Source organism: Cavia porcellus, unplaced genomic scaffold (genome assembly GCF_034190915.1).
Source record: "Cavia porcellus strain 051 isolate PalLab524CR breed Dunkin Hartley unplaced genomic scaffold, mCavPor4.1 scaffold_26, whole genome shotgun sequence".
NCBI classification, from domain to species: domain Eukaryota; kingdom Metazoa; phylum Chordata; class Mammalia; order Rodentia; family Caviidae; genus Cavia; species Cavia porcellus.
Genome location: NW_026947509.1, coordinates 23,308,497 through 23,329,360, shown reverse-complemented (window position 1 = coordinate 23,329,360; position 20,864 = coordinate 23,308,497). Strand labels below are relative to the sequence as shown.

Sequence of the window (20,864 nt, the reverse complement as noted above, 5' to 3'; positions counted from 1 at the left end):
GCTTATCCAACAGACCCTTCTTGCCTTCCAGATAATCTACATGTATAATCCTGAAAAGAAAAGCTGGGTTGAGAGCTCTAACTCAAGTCAAAGAGGATTGTCTTTCCTTTAGAGTTAAGCCAACCAGAAGACACTAAAGCTTTTAAATTTCAGGCTCTCCTGAGGGATCTCTTAGGGAATAGCTATTGAAAGATTTGAGAAATTTCCTGAGCTTTGAGATGAGGGTCAGTAATAGCAATTAGGAGAAAGTGATTATTTATGAGAGCAAACTAATCATCATCATTTCAGAAACCTCTATTTTAAAAACACCTCTTTAAATAATAGCTCTGCTTTCTAAAACAAGGAGTAATGTCTCGAATGGAGGGGGTACTTTTGGCCAAATTTGAGGTCCTCAGACATTGCAACCATAATGAATATATCCAAGTGTACAGTGTTATGAAAATATTTATCTACATTATTATTCGTGTAACAAACAGAAAGATTCCTGTTGGAAAATGAGCAATAACAGCACACGAGCTTCCTGCTCCTGTAACTGACACAGAACCACTTCTCAGTGTTTCCCACACCCCCTCCCTCTTACAAAGTCATTTCCTATAGTATTGATTATTCCAGGTGAGTCCCAATATGCACGTTGCATATATTCCAATCATAAGAATCCAATACCTATCCATGCATATTATGTATGCCTTTACACTTTGTATTCCTAGACTGACTAACCTAGATTAATTCTCAGCCTACTAAAGATTCTTTGATCAGAATCCATGCCTGTTTTCTGGGTTTAACTACTTGCACCCCATCTTTCTGACTATTCTCTAATTCATGCAATTGAGGCACTTTTTCTTTGGAGGAGGCTCTCCCCCTCCTCGAACTACTTGTGATTTAGATAAAGAGAAAATATCCCTCTGATAATAAAATAATAAACTTTCCTTCCCCACAGATTCTCAGCCAATCTAGGTGGGGGAGGAGCTTCCTGCATAAAGGGCTGTGGAGGCCTGTGTAGTGCCTGGCTTAGTTAGATTCTTCAGTGAAACTAAAGGAAAGGTACCAGATGCAAGTCCTGAAGCCTCAGCCCCAGGATTAGTGAAACGTAGCTGTTTGAAACCACCAGGCAATGCATCCTGACTAGGCCCTTGGGCACTCACCTTGGGCTTGTGTATACCCTCATTTGCTGTCAGTGGATCTGTCCCAAATTCAGAAAATCTGAGAGGATTTTGCAATTGCAGGTGGGAAGAACACAGTCACAATTCCTGTGAACTTTCATCCTTCTTACGGTATATGAGGGCATTCTCAGGGTTGTGTATGTGTTACACTGACATCACCTTTGACTTTCTCCATTCCTACCCAGGGGTGAGAGGAACTCCCCTGGAGGTGAAGCAGTCCTCCAGACTTGATCTCCCAGGAGGGAACCGGTGCCACTCTGTAGCGCAATTTTTCTACCACAATAATCACCGTGCAGTGGTTTTGCCAAAATCCTGGCAGAAGCTGCATGAACATTTTGCACATCACTTGAGGGAAAAAGTAGGTTAGAAGACTAAAGCCCGTAACTGTAGCTGAAGTTTGCCAGTTCATTGTCCGTTTCTCTTGCTAGACTAAAGATGTAGCCATTTATCCTTATCTGAGGTCCACAGCGCTCCCCAGGCACCCGCAGCTAGTGCACTAACCCTGGGCTGGACTCAATCCCAACCGCTACCACAGTGACCTCACTGGGCCACCACCTCAGCATTTGCACAGCTGACTGTTTCTTACCTGTGCTGGCAAACACTCACACACATACTTTTTAGTCCTTAGATTTGGAGCCTGTAGATTTAGTCCTGTAGATTTTTCTCTTTCCTTCTCAATAATGTGTTCTGCATTACAAATCTTTAAATTATAACTACCAGAACAGTTGATAAAAGGACTGAACAAAAATAAATGTTAAGCTACAATATACTGGATTCTCAAATGGTAAAAAAGGGGTAAGTTCCAGGTTTAGGTGTTCCTGATCATTCTGAGGCTCAGAGGCACATCTAAAGCAGATTTGTGTCTGTTGCATCACAGCAAGACCTCTTGGGCAAGGGCGAATACTGCAATTGCAACCCTTCAAACAACAAAGAGAAAAAGTAAGGTTTCACTGACTTATTTTGTAGGAAAAATAGATGTCAGAAAAATATTAACATGTGTATTTTACTCATCTTAAGTCCCTTTCGTGTTCTGGAGGCTTGATGTGTGTCAGGGCCCTAAGGAAGGTGCCTGTGTGCTGGAGAAGACTCTGTACTTATTCGAGAGGGGTGTGTGGTCAGCAGGCTTTACAGCATTGCTCAAGTGCTCCATTTTCTTGTTGTTGTCTTACCCAGTCGTCCTGCTCTTAGTGGTGAGATAGTAAAGTCTCCAACAATTGTTTCTGCCCGCAATTCTGTCAGCTCCTGCTACAAGTATTTTGGATGTATTTTAGGTTCTGTTACTAAGTGCCTGTATATTTATATTTTCCTAAATGATTAAACCTGTATTATTACAGTGTCCTTATTTATCTGTAGTACCCATTTTGGTCTAAAGTGTATTTTGTCTAGTAAGAGTACAGCAAGTCCATATACCTTATAATTGCTGTTACCAAGGTACAACTTTTTCCATCCTTTCAACTTACTTGCATCTACTATGATTTTTATGTGGCATGTTCTGCATGCTCCGCCTGGCACCGTGGAGAGACTGGGGCTGGTTGATGGACTTAGTTCAATGGAGGAATGCTGTTCAAAAGTGACTGTAGGAGACTGGTTTCTTCTCTCTGTTTTGATCAAGGTGAGATGACCAGGTTCCTCCACTATGTGTGGTCACCATGATGCCCTGCCTCACCATAGGCCCAAAGGCAGCAAGACTCTCCAGTCATGGCCTAAACCTCCCAAACTATGAACTCAAATAAACCTTTCCCCTTTGAAGTAGATCATTCAAGGTAGTGTGGAGTAGTGACAGACAGCTGGTAACACAGAGGTTTGTGGTGGAATGCAGGTAACACACCATGGCACTCGCAGCATCAAAAATCCACTTGACTCTGTATTTCTAATGAATCAGGTGAAGTAGTCATGTTTAATGGGATGAGTTACTTATCAACTTGAATTATGCAAAAATCAAAGCTCTCTTCTCAGAAATCACTGTTGTTATTCACAAACTACAGGAAAATGGGAGTGAATACCAGAACTGGAAAATTAGCCTCATTAGTTAATGTCAGCTGGTAGAACTCAAAGACTAGTAACATTCTGTGAAAACATGTATTACACTGTCGTGCAATTTTGTTGAAAAATAATTGAACATATACATGTGGCCTATTTCTGTCATACATATGTTTCTTCCTTTGATACAACATTTGTATGAATCCACATGTCTTATTTCACCAGTAACAAACTTTTGGGTTAGTGTTCTTTACTCTGAGTCTTGGTAAGATGAGTTTTCCAGTAAAGTTCCTTTCAAAAATCTCAATGGGTTATTCAAGCAGGTTTCCGCTGTCATATAAATTATAAACTCATCACAATTTTATATGAAAAGACTGCTGAATTGTAAATGATATTTAAGTGAATTTATAAAAGGATTTGGAGAAGTAAGCTTATTGTCCTCTAATTCATGAACTGAAATCTTTCCATTTATTAAGGATTTTAATTCATGTCAGCCTTGCTTTAAAGTTTCCCAGGCAGAGAATTAGATATCTTAAGGGAAAGAAAGGACAAACAGCAACCAGAAGATACTATTTGAAACACATACGCTGCTCAAAGGATTTTTATATAAAATATTTCAAGAGTTCCTAAAATTCAATGAAAAAGGAGTTTTTTTTTTTAAAAAAAGTGAGAATACTCTTTAAAAACAAGGTATATAAATTACCTGTAATAACACATAAAGGTGTTCTCCATGAGTATTTTTTTTTCATTTGCAGGAAATGAGTGGTTCTAGAGATCATAATGTTGAGCAAAATGAACTAGGCACAGAAAGGTATTCATCAAAAGTCAACAAAATGCAACCACGAGTCAGATCCAGCCATTACCTAGTTTTATTGTTTCATTGAAATAAAACAATACCATTTGTTTATGTATTATGAATGGCTTTTTAATGCTTCAGAGAAAGAGATGAGTACCAGACAGAGACTGAATGACTTTCAAAACTGAAACTATTTACCATGTGACCCTTTAAGGAAAAAAAGATTTAAGTCATACTATACATTTTTAATTATCAGTGAATGACCCATAAAGATAAAAATATTTAATATTTGACCTTCTATAGAAAAAGGATTAAAGGATTTATCAATGAATTGTGAGTAAATGTCATTAGATACTATTACATGTCCATTATGTTAGCTAAAGATATTGAGTTTTGACAGAGGCATAGAATAGTTATCTAACTTAGACATTCTTTCAGGGTATATTCCCGTCATTGTGAAGAGCTTGCAGGATCTGACGTGGATAGGGGAAGAAGGAGACCATGCAACCTGAGGGCCAGTGGTTGCCTCTGAAGGAACCGCAGGCACGGTTGTAACACTGTTTTCACTTTATTATAAGCCTGGGTTTTTTTTTCCTGGTATTTCCAGTGCCAACCAATTCTTCCAGAACCTAGAGTGACACACCTGAGTGCAAGGCTGCAAACGTTTCATAACTGACTTCAACAAGGGCAAAACCTCCCAGCAGAAGCAACCAATGACCATACACTCACCAACTTAGTGTTCTGACTGAGTCAGAGTTTGCTGAATAAAAACAACCAAAATCTCTAAGGAAATTGTCCAGTGGAACTTCCTTACATGACCACAGCGGGGAATGCTGCTTTAGAGAACATTAAAGTCTGTCTCTTCTGCCCATATTCATCAAATGGCCAGAGGTTATCCTTGTAAGATCTAATAGATTATTCTCCCCTAACCTTCAATTTATTTAGGTTACAAATGTGTCTATGCATCTATCCATCTAACTAGTCCATCAAACTAAACCGTCTCTGTTTATCCTCATTTCAGAGGGCTGAAGAATTCAAGCCATCTTTGGTAGGCTGAACCACCGTAACTTCTTGCTCATACATAGCACAGTAGGCAGCCATATAGATTTAACTGAGCCTATAATTTCCTGGCCCATTCTTTTCACTAGGAAGTCCATTCATGGCTTAAGAACCAGTTCAAGCACCTCTCCCATTACGACTCTTCTCTAAGTGAGTCAAGAAGCAGACTTGATCTTTCATTCGCAAGTATCAAGTCATCTAGGTATTCAGATCTCTGCTAGGATGCCTCTTGCAGTCCATGGAAATAGGATCTAGGTTGGAGACCTAGAGAGCATTTCTCATGGATGGCATCCAAGAACTGCTTAGCTAGCAGGTATTTAGAGGTCACTCAGAACATGTGAACCAGTATCTCATATCCTCAGTTCCACTACTCAGGGGATCAACTTCCTTAACCAGTCATAGTCTGGAAATTTTAAATGGAAAATTCATAAATAAGCAATTAATTCCAAACTGAATAATCTTCTGCATCATATGACTATATCCCCTGCCATCCTGCTGCAACCCAGCAATTGATACAGCCCTTTGTCCAGAGTGTCCATGCTCTGTATGCTGCCTGACCAATTATCAGTTAGTGGCGGTCTCACTGTAAGAATGACTATCAAAGTATTGTAGACAGTGTGTTTAGCAATCCTTATTTTACTTAATAAAATTCCCAAAGTGCAAGGCCATTGTGTTAGCAAAGTGGATATGCCAGAGAAAGGCTATAAAGTGCTTTCCATAGTTTAAAAAAAAAGAGGCAAGCTTATTATACTATGTAAGTATAGCACACACACAAAAAAAAGGCATAGTGTACATATGGTTTCAGACACTTTGGGAGCTTTGGAATGTACCTATAAAGAGACTAGGGAAGTACGTGCTCTAGCAAATGCATGTGTAACTGAATGAGTAAATGAAGAGTAAAAATACCAACACTTAGGAAAAAAATAGAAATCACACCATTCAGTGATGGCATAAAATGGGATGGAGCAGAATCTCCTATTGAAATGTAATGGTGTTTTCAGTTGAATATGAGACAGCATCAAATACAGGTACTACAAAAACCTCTCTTTGCTGTTGTTGTTGTTGTTTGTTTGTTTGGGGGAGGTTTTTTATACCAGGAATTAAATTCATGACCTCAAGCTTGCCAGGCAGACAATTATACCACTGAGCTAAATTCTCAACCCTAAAAAAGCTATCTTTATGCTCCTTTATTTTTTACAACTTATAATACAGGCTTTCCTAATACATACTTGTTGCGTTGGGCAAACTGGAACCAGGCAAGGTGAAACACCCAAGAAGGTTTGGAGGCAGTGAATCACTTTATTTATACTGGTGGACCTGACCAGGACCACTCCCAAAAGAAGTCAGGTCCCAAAGGCCCTGGGAGGGAAGCTTTTAGGCTTTTATGGTGTCACAAGCAAAAGTACAAGGTAAAGCGGCTTGTCAGTTGTAGATTGGTTTTTACAATGTGCCTCATAGTGACCATTTCTGGGAAACAGAAGTGACAAAACTATAACAGGAACTAAAGTAACTGCAGGTTACCTGATGTTCCAATGTGGGGGTGGTGGGGTGGCACTTTCTGCCATAGTTGCAGTCAGGGTTTATAAGGGAATAGATTTAATAATAGACATATAATTTATAGGATTGTTTTATAATATTCACAAAAAGAGTCAAATGCAGAAAAGTACAAGAGATCTATTTACACATTAGAGAGCCAAAGAATCCACCTGAGGGCCTGGATCCTGATAATGTCCTGTAGGAGACCAGCTAGAGGCCTATAACCCACAAGGTCTCTTGCAAGTCTGTTTCAAAGATCTGCACTGGGAAGTCTCAAAAGCCTGTGTTGGAAGCTAGGAAGTTTGCACAAGTGTGATGAAAGATCCATGCCAGCAGGCTGAGGGATCTGTACTGGAGAGAGAAAGTGGACCTTAAGTTAAGGACAAAAGCTCCCCAGAGAACTGCAGCCATCCTCAGCAACAGGGGATATCTGAGCTCCTTTGACAGTGAAAATGGCTGAACTCGTAGCAGGAAAACCAGCGTGTCAAGCTCCTCCAGCAGCACTATACCATCTCACCTCCAGTTCTCCTTCTATGCTGTTGGCAACAATCCTCAGGTGAGCTCTCCACACCCAGAACAACGCTGACTCAGTTCAGCTGGCAGTTACAAGTTGACTATTTGAAAACCCACCAAGTTTTGTAGTTAGTTTGCTTTGAAATTTTTCAATTTCTGACTCTATGCCTGACCCACATAAATATTTAAATCAAATATTTTCATATTTCAGCTATGAAAATGAAGTGTGAGAAAATATTGAGAGCTACCAAAAATGCTCTTTTCCACATGGCCAAACCTCATATCTTCTGGAGTCCTCAGAAAGTTTTCTTCATTTTCTAGTTACTAGATCAAGGCTCTCCAAAATGAATAATTCTAGGATTTCCTAATTTTCCTCTGTTTATTTTTAGAGATAAAAATTTAGCTGATCTATGTAAAAAGACAGAAAACCTGTTCAATGATTTAATCACTTTCTATCATTTTCTAAGATTATTTGAAATATGGACACATCTGAAAGACTGAAATAAAATTGAGGACAATAACCTTTATGTTCTCTTTTTTTCTGATCCATGACCTTAGCCTGTAATGAAACATTATGCCCATTGTGTGTCCTTATTTAACGTTATCAATATTTGTAATAACACTGAAATGTCCTCATAGGTTTTAATCTTCTGGCTTCATGAAATTCCCTCTCTTCTACTATCGAAAAATAGCCTGATTACTAGTGAGCTGCACAACTGTTACAGCATATGAAATTTAATATTCTAGGAGGTATAAGGAAATCATACAAGGAGATTAGGAGAGAGAAATTTGAAATGAATCTTATCTACATTTAGAAAAGGGATTGCCAAGGACTATATTCTCAGAAATTCTAAATTTGGACAAAATAGAGAAGTGTTTCCTTTGCCTCTAAGAGATCTAAGAGAAAGCACCTGTGAAAGGGTAGAGACTATTGGAAGGTTAAAAATGGGTGTAAAGTTAGAGTCAGAGTCCCAGCCATCTGGGAAGAATAAAAGGCCACTTTGTGTTTGCACTGAGCCCTGGTTTCTGGAGAAAAAGGTAAGAATCTGGGCCCATCATTTTTAGTTTTAGAATTGGCGAAATAAAAAAATTGGATTAAAGTCAAAATCATGCAGATAGAAATCCTTTTGACTCCACATTAGTGAAACTTAATTTGGACCTGTAACCTCCAGGACGCCAAGAGAAAACATTGTACTGCCTTATGCCACCATGTTTGTTATAATTTCTTACAGCAATAATCAGAAATTACAAAAACAAAAATAAAGACTAATCAACTAACATAGCTCATTTAGCAGTAAAAGTTTGTTAAGAGAACTTGCATGCAATTCACACCAATAAGTTTTAAAACGTTTGTGAAAAGAAACAAGTTAATGGAAAATATGTATTGTTCAAAATAGCTCAAGAAGAAATAGAAAAACTAAACAGAAATATAATCATTGAAGTTGACTGGTAATAGTAATCATAAATCCCTAGATAATTTTAAATGAAGCAGGACTTTTCAGTATGTCTTATCCATGACAACATTAAGCAAGACAGATTATAGGATGTATTCCTAAAGGTTGAAATCAATAAATATTAGAAGTCAAGGTTAGAGAAAGAACTTCTATGAAGAAATAAGAAAAACTCCAAAATAGAAAGCGCTAAGAATAAAACAGATAATTCAAAAATGAGACAGACATAATAAGTGAAAATAAAAAGTATCAACACCCCGAGTTATCAGAGTAAATCAAGGTAAAAAATTCCCATGTTATTTTTATCAAATAAAATTAAAACTGATTAAATTATAACAAGAACTTAAAGAGTTGGCACTGTTATGCTTTATAAGATGGAAAAAAAACTATACAGAGAAAAATTTGTGTAATTGGGAGAGCAATTTGTTTACACTGTTCAAAAATATAAATATCCACAAATACAGCCATTGCAATTCCTGATGTCTATGTTAAAAATTCAAACATATGAATGTATAGTATAATTTACAAGAATGAAGCTTAATTTTAAAAAAAAATATAATCGATCAACAGTGTAATGCAAAAGGTAGTTCATTAATACCCTAAAATCCAAAGCTATTTTCAGAAAAGAACTGATAACACATGTTTTAGCATAAAAATTCTAATAATATAATGTTGACTATAAAAAGCAAATATTGGGTTAATGCATATTACATAGTAACATTTATGATAAAACTAAACATACAAACAAAATATGCTGTTTTGTGATACATAAGTACAAAATCTGAAAAGATCTGTAGGGGAAAATCCCTAGCAGCAAGCAATGTGCCCAAAAAGGTCAGGCTATGAATTTCTCTGGCTGTCAAACAGTATTGTCTGCCCTATTATTTTGAATAATTGAATGAGAAGTTTCATAAAGTATTTATGTCTGAGTAAAGAAGCTTTCAAGGACATGAGTATATACGAATACAACAGAAGACCATGTTTGGGATAGAAGTCAGTATCAGAGCACAGGTTGTCAAGGATGAAGGAGGGAGCCAGAACTGGGGATCGCCAGGGACATCGGGAGGGTCCATGCAGTTTCATATGGAATGTGATTTCAGGGATTTTACAGAAGAACCCTGGAGAAGGATAGAAAAGTTATAAGTAACATGACATTGCTGCTGCCATTGGCCTTACATGAGGTCTGACTGTAATGGTCTGACTGTGGAAGCCTGTTTTGGTCTCACTTTCATTGTAAAGCTTGCTCTTGTCAAGCTTTGAGGTGAGTGGGAAGAAGAAAGAGAAGGACTTCTGGTTTAACTCTATTAGGGAGACAATAGGGGGGGTCAGTGGGCTTCACATTAGGATGAGATTGGAGACAAGAGAACAATCACAAATAGATATATGTGGATACAGCACAAATTCATGTGTATTTCTGATATGCCAATCAAGTCATAACAAACTGACTTACTAAACTTGGACATTTTCAGTGATTATCTCTTACGACTATTTTCTTAAATATTAATGTTTATCCTCTACTGGATAATATCATTTGTAACTTAACTCATGAGGAAGGACAAAATAGTGCTTAGGAAGGGACAAATTTCCTGATCTAAATATCAGAGAGGATTCAGATTGGACTATCACAAAAGTTACATTCAATGGGCAGCTGCTACCTGCTGCTGAAGGGTGCTGCACACAGGGAGGGCATCACAAGCACAGGGAAGCTTTTCAACAGTAGGAAGCTGGTTACCCTGCAACTTCCCAGGACGTGGCATGCATCTGTGATCTCATCTGCTTAGGTGCGAGTAATTACAAGCCAGCACACAGAGATGAAATAAACAAGCAAAGAATTCTCAAATACTTTGAAGCTCTTCCAAGCACCACTCATTGATCTGTTATTTATAAGTGCACCAAGAATTAGAACTTGGGTAGAGACTTTCTATGCTTTTTTCTAGCTGCCCATGCTTCTCTTGGTTACATTAAATTAATTCATAAAGAGAAACAACTGTCATATGTAAAATTAATAGCTACACTCCACACAATCACATAGCAGTACACAAAATCTTGGCCACCAATTTCCGTGGTGATCATATGCTTTTAAGTGGATTCAACATTCAAATAAATAAAAACACAGAATTCAACAAGTGATTCTCAGTACATTTTTGGACCAATGGCATAGAGTAATTCTTTATATGAAAGCAATAAAATTAAATATCCTCCTCCAGATAACTAGTAAGTAAAACTCAGTGTCACTTTTTGAAAGAGCAACATTTTATTCTTGTTAAATTTTTACAAGAACATAATAGGCTAGAAATATTACAATGGACATTCCTGCGGGTGGTAGAACAGTGTGCCCAAGGTGTCCCATCCAACACCCTGAACCCCAGTCAATAAAAACAAATCGCAAAACAATAAACTAAATAAATAATAGGCTTGGAAAGATCTAAGTATTGACTTTTATCATTTGATTTAGAACTGTTTTATGATTGATGAATTATAAATATATCCTAGGACTAAGAAGGAAGAAATACAGTAATTGTCTTTCATAAAGGCAAAATATTACATGGTAAAGAGTAAATACTTATTAAATAGTAACCAGTAGGTAGACTGGAGAGAAAGTCAGTGGGTCAAAATCAATTTTACTGAATTATGCATCAGTGTGTCTCAAATAGCTCGACTGCAGATCTCCTGAGATCCAAAGCTCAATACCAACTGCCAGTCTTTGTCTGCCTTTTTAGGCCTAGATATCGACAGCAGATAAATAGACAGATGACAGTTTGATGTGAGCTGTACTTTTTCTCATCTCTACATGGACTCTGTGGTCTTTTTACCCAAACAGCCTCATTTCCGGTTTAGAGAAACACCATAGAAACCCAGCAGGTACTCACCTCCGTGGCCAGGCAGTCAGAGACCGAGAAGGCTGAGTCTGCAGAGGAGTGTGGGCCACATGTTGCTCTCCAGCCTGCTGAGGGTGTCTGTGGCCTTCATCTACTTCGGTATGGACGGTCCAAACACAGCCAAGAATGATAACAGTAAAGGGACCACAGAGTGGCCTGCAGTGCTTCCCCTGGACTAGAGGAAAGAGGGATAGAAGAAAAGAAATGGACTCTGACATTAGTTTGCTTTAACTTAGCACCCTAAATTAGCCTAATGTTTGTAATATTGTATTCACCATATGATAAAATCAGCCCTGTTTTCTGATTGACTCTACAGGATCCAGTGCGGCCCAGACAGTTACTCAAGCTCAGTCAGCCCTGTGGAGGCCGGAGGGGGAAGCTGTCACCCTGGACTGCTCCTATGACACTAGTCAGAGCTCGTACTCACTTTATTGGTATAAGCAGCTTCCTAGTGGAGACATGATTTCCCTGATTCGTCAGCATTCTTTCGAACAGAGCACACAGAGTGATCGCTATTCTGTCAACTTCCAGAGAAAAGCTAAGTCCATGAGCCTCACCATTTCAGCCTTACAGATGGGAGATTCTGCGAAGTACTTCTGTGCTTTAAAAGACCACGGTGTTTAAAGTGATAGTAAGAGCTGAACAAAAACTCAGGAGCTCCGTGAGAACCAGGCCCTGCAGTGGGAGGTCAGCAGGGACTCACACCTGCAGACCCCAGATGAGAAGAGGGTACTGTGGTCGCCTCATTTGTGGTCTAGATCAGAAGGTTAAAGTGTGAATAAGACCTGTTTCCCTCTCAGTTGGGAACTGGTGGAATGTCTTCTTTCTCTGTTTCCCTCTCCCTTTCCCACTCCTCCCTTCCTCTTCCTCCTCCTTCTCTATGTTGATTTAAATAGCCCATCTACATTTTTTCTTTTTTGTTTTTTTTTTTTGGTACCAGGGATCAAATGTTATTATTGTTCTAAGAAAAAATAAAACAAAATTTCATAACAAAATAAGATAAGAGCAATAGTTAATACACAGTGTATCAGTATTTTCCTTGAATTTTTTATTCTAAAGTCAATCATATAAAATGTGTATAAAGTCATCTAATGTTGTAAAATTGCCCTGTAATAGGTTAATGTGTCACTTTCCCTTGATCACATGCAAAGCCTAATTCTATGTATACTGATCTGGAAGAGAAGCGAATGTCTTTGCTTAGCCATGTTTGCATGAGCTTTGTGTTGGCTACGTGCAATCCAAGAAGCAGAACCACCAAGACTGATGTACAGTTAGAGAAAAACCATACAGATTAAAGCTCAGGAATTTGTTGAAGCTTGAGGAGTCTCTGCAAAGCCATTGTCTTTCCATCTGATACTGATTCTGAGCTGACTGAAATCCCACTAGATGCAGATCTGGGAAGGTGAGCTGGGTGAGGGTAAGCGTGTGGGTGAACTGTGACATCTGAGAACATACTGGGCTCATGAGAACAACGGGAACATGCAAGGACAGACTGAAACTTGCCTGTCCCTCAAGTCCTTCTATATGAGCTGCTTGGTGATTTTCAAAAGAAGCACTGTCATTTGCCAACAAGCTACACACACTTGTGTCCCAAGCTGAGGAGAAGCTGAATCAGGGATGTGTTGGGAGCCTGAGAAGTTGTATCAACAGGAACATTATCTGGCAGTTGAACCAACTGTGGGGGAGGGGTCCAGAGCCTGGAGCCAGGAACCTGCAAAACATGTGAGAGGTGACTTTCCCATCACACTTACCTCCCATGTCTCAAACCTTTTTCTTTTGTGGCAAACTCTAAAGCAGAACAATGTGGGAAATCAGATTCTGGGAAATACACTGTCAGAGAGCCGAGGCAGTGCAAAGCTACCAAGTGCGTGCTTCTCAAACTTGATGCAATCTCCTTTCACAACACTTAAAAATTGAAAAGAAACAATAGACCAATCATGCTGCCGACTACTGTGGCATAATTATTTATCACCCCACCAAAAGAAGCTAACCTAAAGTCCCAAAGGGCATGCAAAGGCTTCTTTAGGCATCCAGGGGGATGCTCATCCCTGCTCTAGCTGAGACACACTCTCCTGTTGAAGTCCTACAGTTTAAGTACAGTACTGAGATACAGTGAGATATAAGATTCTCTCTCATGAGCACATCTTTTGCTACTACATGAAAATAAATGGGAGGAGAGTAAACCATTGTTACTGTATATATGAACTTGTATATGTTATATTGAAATGCAAATTCCACAACTATTATTGTCCTTGTTTGCACAAATGATCACAAATTTGTAGCTGGTTTGCACAAGTAACTGTTCCATCATCGCCTTGTTCATAAAAAACACTCAACCAACTGATGTACCTGACATTTTATAAAACAAGCTCCCCAGTCAGGAGCAGAGCTGAATAGCATACTATGATTCTGAATAAGTAACTCCATCAGCCCTCCACACTCTTTCGCCAGGAAAGTTACAAGCAGGTAACTAAAAGTAAGTCCGTATTTGATTATTGTAGGTGAATAAAAAAACAATAAAATTTTAGCAGGACTTAGAGAAAACTCAAGTACTGAGTTCTGAGAAACAACATTAAAGATTATGCCTGACGTCTCATGATGAGCAACAGAGGCCAACAGGGAAAAAGCATTTGAAAATTGCATAACAAAAAGTAAACTTTTAAGCTATCTTCCTATTAACATGAAAGATATGTTAAATTGGCTTTACTAAAAACTCACGTGGATGTGTGCCTATAGTTTCAGCTACTCCCAAATTTTAGCTACTTGGGAAGCTGAGGCAGAAACATTGTAAAATCAAAGACAGGAAAAGAAAATTTAGTCAGTGTCTTTCTTAAAAACAAAAACAAAAACAAAAACAAAATCTCTTTATGATGTAGAAAGTCCATTCAGAGATTGGAAAACTGTATTTGTAATATGTGTTTCTTTTCTTCATTGTTATCATTTTAAGCTATGTAGTTTCACTGTGTTGTCCAAAGTGTACTAAAGTTCCTGACATCAAGGAATCCTTCCATCTCAGCCTCCCAAGTGACTAGAGCTACAACCATGCGTGATGGCACCTGGCTCTGCGATGCATGTTTCTGAAAAAAAGACTCCATTGCAGAATATGCCAAACATTCACAAAAATCTTAGAAACCATCAATCAAAATGATGAAAGCTTAGCTGATTCAGACATATGACAATGGCTAGCAAGCATAAAAAAGGGCAATAATTACACATTTGGGACATGAAAACAGAAACATAGTGAGACAGTGCACTCAGCAGGAAATGATCACAAAAGCATAACAAAAACTAATGAGTACCTGAGCAATGATTAGGGAAAAGGACAGTTAAGTGTTCTAGAAGCTTCCCTCTCTTAACACATCTGAAGAGAAGAAAACCCAGTAATGAGCCACGAACCAGACACTGAACTGAAGGAAGGGAGGTTTTACCAAGAAAATGAAATTCAGTATTGATCGTGCTACACATGAGACACAGTGTTATACATTTTTTCATTAATTTAAACATCAAGTTCCTGTGATACAGATTTAAATGTTCCTATTTTTAATGTTTGGGAAATGAGACACAACTTTTACTGATTTTGAAATGATTTTCTGTCTTTGTTGTCGGCCAGGGTGCAGCATCTGAGAGGTTCCTAAGGGTTTGACTACGGAAAAACACTGGACAGAGAGCAAGTGACCAGCATCCAGGGAAGGTGACACTACTGGGTTAAACTGGGTCCCTAATGGAGGAGAAAAAATGCCAAACACAGGTCCCAATTGCCTAATGATCAGTGGATTAAAATCAACTACGCAGTTACCACAGAAAACTTTGCTACTTCGCTACTATGAGACTAATGCCTTAACCAGTCTCTCCTACAGCAGGGCGCTGGGAAGCATGAGGACTGGAGGAGGAGGTGTCCCCGAAACACTGAGATGATATGAGGACCATCGCACTTGATTTGCCCGCTCTGCCTGTAATGCTTTCCTCAAATATCTGTGTGGTTCACCCTTGCTCTTTATGTCTTTGCATGAATGTCACCTCTTTATGAAATCTGTCCTACATTTATTTTCCTTCCTTAAGAACCATGCTGCAGCACACTCCCTGTGTCCAGTATTCTATCAGCACTTGGCTGAAGTGCTGCCCCCTGGTGTCCTACTAAAATATTCCATGACCTTCATGCAGATGGTGCAGTCCTCCGGAAGTCATGAGTTAAATTGTGGCTAAACCTAAGCCTAATAGAAGCAGGGGATGGTGAACCAAGGTCTCTGGATTTAGGAGAGCAGTAATGGTGCGAAACAGAATTCGAGAGTACTGGCTCATTGCTGATCTATTGCTCAGATGTGAAGGTGACTAATCTTGAAAAATAAAACACATGGGGTGGTTTTGGCTACAAACTATCCCTTAGTTTGTATTGTTGTACAAGTTTCTCTGCTAAGTGAAATTGTGTCTAATTTTCTGCCTGTTAATCTATTATACAAGTATCCTTAAAGATAACAGAGGACTTACTGATAGAGAAAAGTGAGCCATCCTAGGGAACAGTGAGTGGTAAAAACTCTTTCCACGTTCTGATGGGACTCCAGTCTCCACCATAGCTTCAGGGTGAACATTTCATTGATCGTAAGAAATATGACAGACCATGTGTATCTATGATAATACAGGAAATCTAGTATCTAAATTTCAGTGTACACCTCAGAGAATTGTGAGCTTTATCTTGCAGATAGACTACACTCAAAGTTCAGATTGCATTTCCAGATCTCATATTACTTTATGCACGAAGTGGATGTGACTGAATGCCTAACAGGAGTTACTGTCCCAGATAATTCGGACAAGTGTTCTCATTTTTATTGGAGTTCTTCAAGTTGATGCCTTCTTTAAGAACCTTGTGTAGCAAAGTTCGTGATACTATAAACTGGAGATGAAGTTTAAAGCAGTCACTCATTATTTGTCTAATGTTGGGAAGAGAGCTTAATAATTCTTATGCTTAGTTTCTTCACTCCCTTCTGTGGGTATTAATAACGTCCACCATAGTAGTTAATAGAAGAAGTAAATGAGAAGGTAAATGCCAGTGCCAAGAGCACTGCAGAGTGACAAGTTGTTAAAGAAAAGGAAATTGAATTCATATAAAGTTAAATATTTTCCCCAGTGTCACTATGTAAGCATCACAATAGAGTCTTTCTTTCATAAACTATGAAGAGAAAGAAAGTCTATTATCAGAAAACTGTGAGTTTTGTCATACTGAATGAAATCCATGTGTTGGTCTGATATTCTAGTGGGCTCTTCATAATCCATTTAGTAAAATTCTCACAAAAAGGATATTTTGAACTACTAAAAATAACAATTTCAATAACAATAGTATTCCAACAATAACAATAATATTCTTTTGACTGTAAAAGACATCTTAGACACAGAAATGTTTAAACTGTGGAAAACAAACAAGAAAATGTTCATATATTAAGAAACATAATACAAGAGTTTTCAATGTATGTCTGTTGTTTGTCTGCTTAGTTAAGTGATTAAAACACAATTTTAAAAGATGCGAGAGCACTATATGTTTCTCATATAATCTTCTTTCTCACTTCTATGTGCTAGTAGCGCTCACGGAAGTCAGTCATCTTCCTCTATGAGGCTTTTTCTGATTTGAACAATGCTTTCCAGGAACCAGAACAAATTACCCTGCAGGAACAATGGCAGAGCCTGCCTGGTGCCTCCTGTAAAGTCCTCCCCCATTTCTACCAGAGATCAGCACAATCTCAATGGAGGTGAGGATGTCCTCTTTCATCTAGTGTTTACTCACTAGCTAATTTGAAAATAACATGCACTTATATAAGCTCTCTTTTAAAATATATTAAATGATTTTATTTTAAACTTTAAAAAATTTAAATTTTCATTTTAAGAAAGAACATGTTATCTAAGTTCATTTGACCAAGTGACCAGTTAGTTCCTCCTAAAAGTTCTCCTTGAAGAGTCCATTAAAGCCTAATGTCTTGAGATTGTGTAAAGCAGTGATCCTTGTCAACTGGTCCAAGATGGTTATTCTGACGCCCAAGTCCAGGAGGACAAGAGAACTAACAGCAGGCTGATGGCACTGAATTCCAGAGGGGCCTCCTGTGATCATCAGTAATGATGGACTTTGTGGCAATCTCAGGACAGATGATAGGAAACAATTCATGATCTCCTCACCATTAGACTTTTAGCCACTCACTGTGTCTGCGACCTTCTGTGATTACTTATTCATAGTGCCCAATGATTCAGTATGAAATTAGGGCCACAAGTCTTTTTTCATAGAACAGTAAAGGTTAAGAAAAGTAATGTGTCAGATACTTGCCCCCAGTGCTGCTAAACTTTGTTGGATTCAAAAGAGTAAAACAGAAGATGTAGGTGAAAATTCATCACAAGTCTGAGACCCAGTTCTCAGGGGGCAGAATCTGGTCTAACCGGAGCTCTAGGGAAAGACATCTATTCTTTGGGAGTCTGATGCAAGGATCAGTTTGGGAGCAAACCTGCCTCAGAGGCTGTGAAAGGGCAGAAGGATGACCATGTGTCCTGGTTCTTCTCTCTGGCTACCTGTAGCCCTTTCTGCAGACTCTGCACCTTACAGGTCTGTCCCCCCCCCAACCTTCAGCTTTCCCTGAGAAGGACTGAGAATCATCTAATGGGTGTGGGCATAGAACAAAGTGATATCTTCCCTGGTTTGATAACCCTGGTGGTAAAAGATTCAATGGGATGGTGTGCTTCAGATCCACACGTTCTCCCCCTCCTCCTTAACTATTACAGCTTTCAAAAATGTAGCAGACAAGCATCTATTAAATGCAGTAGTTACCTTGGTTAAAACAAGTAGCAAAGGGTGAGAACTCAAATCATAGAATAGTAATAAGCAGTGAAATACAACTTCTCTGGAAGCCAGAATCTAGAAACCTCGAGACAACTTGGTATCAACACCTTGATAACAGAGAACAAAATTAGATCTCTAGGAATCAGGAGATAACTGACAGGAAAATCAAGATACAGAGAAGTTGGATAAATGGACCTCAATGCAGAGAAAAGAATAAAGCAACCTGGAAGTGTACCCAGGCTCCCAGGAAAGCAACCTGTCTCTTTAAACACAAGATAAGCGCCAGGGTTGGGAACTCCAGGGAGATACAACAGATTGTCCAGCAGAGCTAGCCCCAAGAAAACCCCCAGCTATTGTAAGCAGTAGAGACGGCATAGGATTTTACTCCCAAAGTGACTCCTTCCACACAGCAGGCAATGGTTGGGGAGCAGCAACCTACCATTTTGACCACAAGTGCACACCATCTTGGGAAGGGATTGATTATTTAGGACTGAGTCTCAGAACAACTGAAAAACAATTTCAGGGCTTCGAGTACTCTCCTCAGTCTCTAGGAAAGAGACAGCCATGGGAGACAGTTCAGGAAAGGATGCAGGCTAGAAAACTACCTCCTGAAAAATCAAGCACAGGCTGAAAAGGACATGGAGGTCCCACACTCTGGGGTAGAAGCCAGAATTTGCAAGTGTGGCTTTTGAAATAAACTGGTCAGAAGATGCTGGCATTAAGTACAACAGTCTGCTGGAGCCCCTCCCCTACTGTCTATAACCAGTACAGGTCACAGTTCTGATTGCTTCCCCTTCTACCAACAAGGCAAGGATGCATTTGGCTTGGACAGTTGTCACAACCTACAGAGAACAGGGGTCAGCTCATAAATGCATAGTCTATAAAGCCAGGTGGAGAAAACCTTGGCTTAAAAAACCATACATCCTGGAATGTGACCATTCTTTCAAAGAAAATAGGATAAAAATATTTTTGATCTCTTTCTTCTTCACTGTGAGGAGCTTGCGGGCTTTTTCTATCTTCTTTTCTTTCCTTTTTATTTTTAAATTTTTTCTTAATATTCTTTTATCTTTTTTTCTTCATCAAATTCTGTTATCTTCTTTTTACTCCTTAACAGAATGTTTCACTTTTCTCTCCTCCTCATATCACAATGTTTACTTGAGATTTTTGTTGGTTTTTCTTGTTTTATTTTGTTATCCTTTGAGACAGGATCACACTATGCAATTCAGACTGGCTTTGAACTTACTGTGTAGCAGAGGCTGCCCTCAAACTCATAACAATCCTCCTGGCTCTGCCTCCTGAGTTCCGAGATCACAGATATGCATTGCCACCCTCGGCACTTGATTAAATTTTCAAAATTTTCATCTTTAATTCTCCTATTCCCCACCCCAATATCTTCAATAGAATAACTAGTAAGGTCTATTAATCTTTAGTTAGTTAACTGTATGTTATTGCTGTTGGGTTCTTTTCTATTACTATTGGAGGTATACTTACAATATTTAGTAGTTATTTATTGTATGTCAGTATTTGGTTTATCTTAATGTGTGTGCTGTAATTATAGACCTCTTTTATATGGTCATGGATGGTACATCATTGCTTTTTGTGGTGTGTCAGTATCTATTTTGTCTTTGATGTTTCTAATGTTACTGATTATTTGGTGTTGCCAGGCAGACATGAGTTTGTTTTTCATAGCTTCACTCTGGAAGCCAGTATCCAGATTTCATTGTGTTCCCAACAGTACTGTGGTCCTTTCCCAGAGAACTGTGCTCTGGGCCAATACACTGCATCATTCCCTCCCAAATGAGTGAAAATGGTTGGATATTGTAACAGAGACAAAGGTGTCCTGCTAACCACAATGAGTACACCACTGACAGCCAGATGCTAACTAAGGAGCAGACTCCATACTAAAAACTCAGACTGTCTACTGTAAGCACCCTCAAACCTAAAAAGAAGAAGGAGGAGGAGGAGGAGGAGGAGGAGGAGGAGGAGGAGGAGGAGGAGGAGGAGGAGGAGGAGGAGAAGGAGAAGGAGAACAAGGAACATGAGGAGACAAAGCAAGAAAATCCATCTCAAAACTTCCCAACTCCTTAAAATATTATCAATGGGCATTGAAGGCAAGAAAATCAAAGCTCTCTCAGACAAATTATTCAAAAGAGTGAGCTACACACAAGGGTATAAAACATGAATGAGCAACACTGTTGTTAAAAAATATTTATTTTGTAATAACAAAAGAAGTAGAGTCCATGAAAATGTACTAAATAAAACTAAGAAGAATATGAACTCTGTTCAAAGAATGGAAAGTAGAAGTGACCAATATGAGAAAATAATTAGATCCTAGAAAAACAATAAATATCCAAATCTAAAGCAAGTAGAAGAAAGAAAATTATAATGATTAGTGCAGAAATTAATGAAATTGACACTAAAAGATATAAAGAATCAATCAGTCAAAGACTTGGTTAATCAAAAAGGTAAATATAATAGACAAACTCTTAGCCAATATCACAAAAAGGGAAAGAAAAGAACCAAATCACCTCAATTAATAATAGAAAAAGTAAAATCATAATCAGTACCGTTAATATCCAGGTTATTAGAACTATTTTGAGAATCTGTCCTCCAACAAGTTGGATAATTCAGGCAAAATAGATTCTTAGACATGTTAATTGCCAACACTGAGCCAAGAAA

General features: G+C 38.6%; 1 gene segment (V, D, J or C); it reads left to right on the top strand.

The window, feature by feature from the left end:
- The first annotated feature begins 11,360 nt into the window (after nucleotides 1-11,360).
- LOC101788054 (T cell receptor delta variable 1-like) lies at nucleotides 11,361-11,998 on the top strand. The segment is given in 2 exon segments: nucleotides 11,361-11,473; nucleotides 11,691-11,998. Coding segments are annotated over 2 exon segments (357 nt in total).
- The last annotated feature ends 8,866 nt before the right edge of the window (nucleotides 11,999-20,864 follow it).